This window comes from Quercus suber, unplaced genomic scaffold, assembly GCF_002906115.3.
Source record: "Quercus suber isolate HL8 unplaced genomic scaffold, Cork oak 2.0 scaffold_75, whole genome shotgun sequence".
NCBI lineage: Eukaryota > Viridiplantae > Streptophyta > Magnoliopsida > Fagales > Fagaceae > Quercus > Quercus suber.
In genome coordinates, this window is record NW_027069540.1 from 369,760 (window position 1) to 372,368 (window position 2,609).

The following is a 2,609-nucleotide window of genomic DNA, read 5'->3' on the forward strand; positions in this document are numbered from 1 at the left end:
TTTAAATCCTTCTCCCCTTTGCCCGTGTGTGTATGTTAAAAAATACTTAGTATTAAAAAAAATAGTTTATAAAAATGTTGTAAAATAGTTTAAAACTGTAGCATTACTTATTATTCAATATAGGATTCTCTAATTGCGTGGAACAATTAAACCTCCTTGGCATTAAAAGACCAAGAACTTATAAAGAGCTCACGTTGGCATAGTCAAAAAATTCTATCTATTCTAAAATAAGAACTATTTTTTATATTTTAGCTAGCCATTTTCAAAACACTCACATTTGATTTTTTTTATCATATATTCTATTTCATTAAAATATTAATTCTTTATTTCATTAAAAAAGAAATGCACAAATGCATAGCTAATAAATTGTAATTAAAATAAAACTAATACGCCCTTAAAAGTGCACTATTCAATGCACTAATTTCTTATCAAATTTCCTGTCATTTGTGTTTCCAAAATAAATACCAAAATTAGTCAATAAAAAAAAATACCAACAGCAAGTACTTTTATTGACCAGAGCCACGTCGCATCTATAATATAATCTAAATGCACACCAAAATGTCTTATACAATCCCTTTTTCCCTCAATTTCTTAGACTTTTTCTTCTTCTTTTTTTCCGTTAGAATCACAAAGTCTGAAAATAAATATGTCAACAATTAACCTATAGGTCCTATACCCGGATAGAGTATATAGTATATTTTTATGTTATTAAAACTATTAAATAAAATAAATAATTGATATTATTTTTCTCTGAGAGTTTATTGATTTTTTATCTTATACTGGTATGTCTCTTCGTTGTTTGAACTTGGACATCAAATATGATTTATGTTTGGTCATATTGGTTGACCCAATTATGAATGCAATATTTTGCTGATCACCGTTATAAATAAATAAATGGGTGACCACTATTTTTTTTTTAATATTCCTGATACTTCCCTATATACGTTAGGATTTTGGCATTATTACGTTGGAGAATAGAGATCTGGGATTATTTCTATAAATTTCTATTGATATTTTTCATTCTGATATGTCAAAATTCAAAGGCTTTACTTTCTCAGTTCCAGAATATCTTAATCACATATACTTTAGAAATAATTACTATTTCTGAAAAAATAATGCAAGAGGTCAACATGAAATCTTACCAAAAAATAAATCAATAGGTTTGATGTGAATGTATACCATGAACTTCTCTAAAACATTCTTAATTTTTTTATAAAATAAATAAATAGAAATAAATGGACCATAGATTAATTTGGACAGTTTTCTTGGTCAAGTTCAGGAAAAAAAAAGATTCATTGATAAGCATAACAGAATCAAAATTTATTCTTCAGACTTTGAATTTCCATTACATGCTAAATCTCCTAAACCTCAAATAAACTATATGTACATAGAAAATTTTTAATCAAACAAAACATGTCCAAGATCTACTAGATAGCAGCCAAGATTTCAAAAAAAAAAAAAAAAAAATTCCTGTTACTCATTCCTAAAAATTCCTGCCCTCATATACCTTATTGAATTCCCAATTTGAGGGTGCAACATTATCAGACTGCACTATTCTACCATCACTACCAGTCACTTGGAAAGACAAGCTTTCGCCATCTAAACGAACCCCAGTTTGCCAATTTTGGCCCCAGTTACGTGACATTTGTATCCAACCAGTATTGGAACCCTTAATTTTCACATTACTAACTTCGCCAACACCCCCAACATTGTACACTAGCACCAGCAACCAATATGGATTTCCCTTTAACTCAAACTTAATCCCACCTTTCTTGTAACACATGACTCTTCGATACATAACAGGAACAATTCCACCTCTGTATTCTGCAATCTTTAGGAACATTGACATGGAGAGGTCGAAATGTTTCTGTGGTGGGTTGCACCAAACGTCTTCGGTTTTGGAATAGTCAGGAGGACAAAAATTGGTGGCTGTTACTCGAATTATACCTGCACCTTTTTTGCACCATGGTGAGTCTATGCATCTTATTTGAAAGCAAGCACCACATGTAGCCCCATTGTTGAAAAGAGCAGTGCTTAATGCTGTTGTCTCAAGACCATAACCTTGATCGAATAGATTTCCATAACCACAAGCTCCCACTGCAACAAAATAAACAAAATCAAATATATCAATTTTCTTCATTATCAATAACAGGGAGGTAACCCCACCAGTAGGTTCATTGGTTTAGTACGGGACAATTCAAATCACCATACTATTGATCTATGGGATTTTTTGGGTGCATCATTAGAGCCAAAGACTAAGATACCACTTTCTTTTTTAAGTATGTAAAAGTGCCTTCTATGTTAGGAGAGAAGTTCTTCAATATGAAAGAATGCCAATGTGTTTTATCAACAATAGTGCCTTTTAGGCTTCTACTACAAATGAAAAACGACATGATTTTAATTCATTCGCTTTGTCATGGTGTTGAAATATTAGTAGACCACTTCTAATTGCCATGGTTGAAGGACAATAAGGTTGTGTTTGTTTAGATGGAAATTGATTTCCGAAAAATATTTTTCATATTTGTGGTTGTTTGAAAAGAAAAAGAAAAAAGGAAAGTAAAATGGAGATTTTATGGTAAATTAAAGCATGGAAAATATCTTCCTAATCA

At 30.8% G+C, this 2,609-nt stretch overlaps 1 protein-coding gene across 1 annotated transcript; it reads right to left on the minus strand.

The window, feature by feature from the left end:
• Window positions 1-1,483: 1,483 nt before the first annotated feature.
• On the minus strand, window positions 1,484-2,140 carry LOC136067504 (expansin-A23-like). Its single transcript, XM_065773472.1, has one exon. The coding sequence runs from the start codon at window positions 2,138-2,140 to the stop codon at window positions 1,484-1,486; it is 657 nt and encodes a 218-aa protein (XP_065629544.1).
• Between the last annotated feature and the right edge of the window lie 469 nt (window positions 2,141-2,609).

What these genes read in the sequence shown, in the direction of transcription:
- LOC136067504 (XM_065773472.1), bottom strand. Translation starts at nt 2,140, where the DNA reads ATGAAGAAAATTGATATATTTGATTTTGTTTATTTTGTTGCAGTGGGA.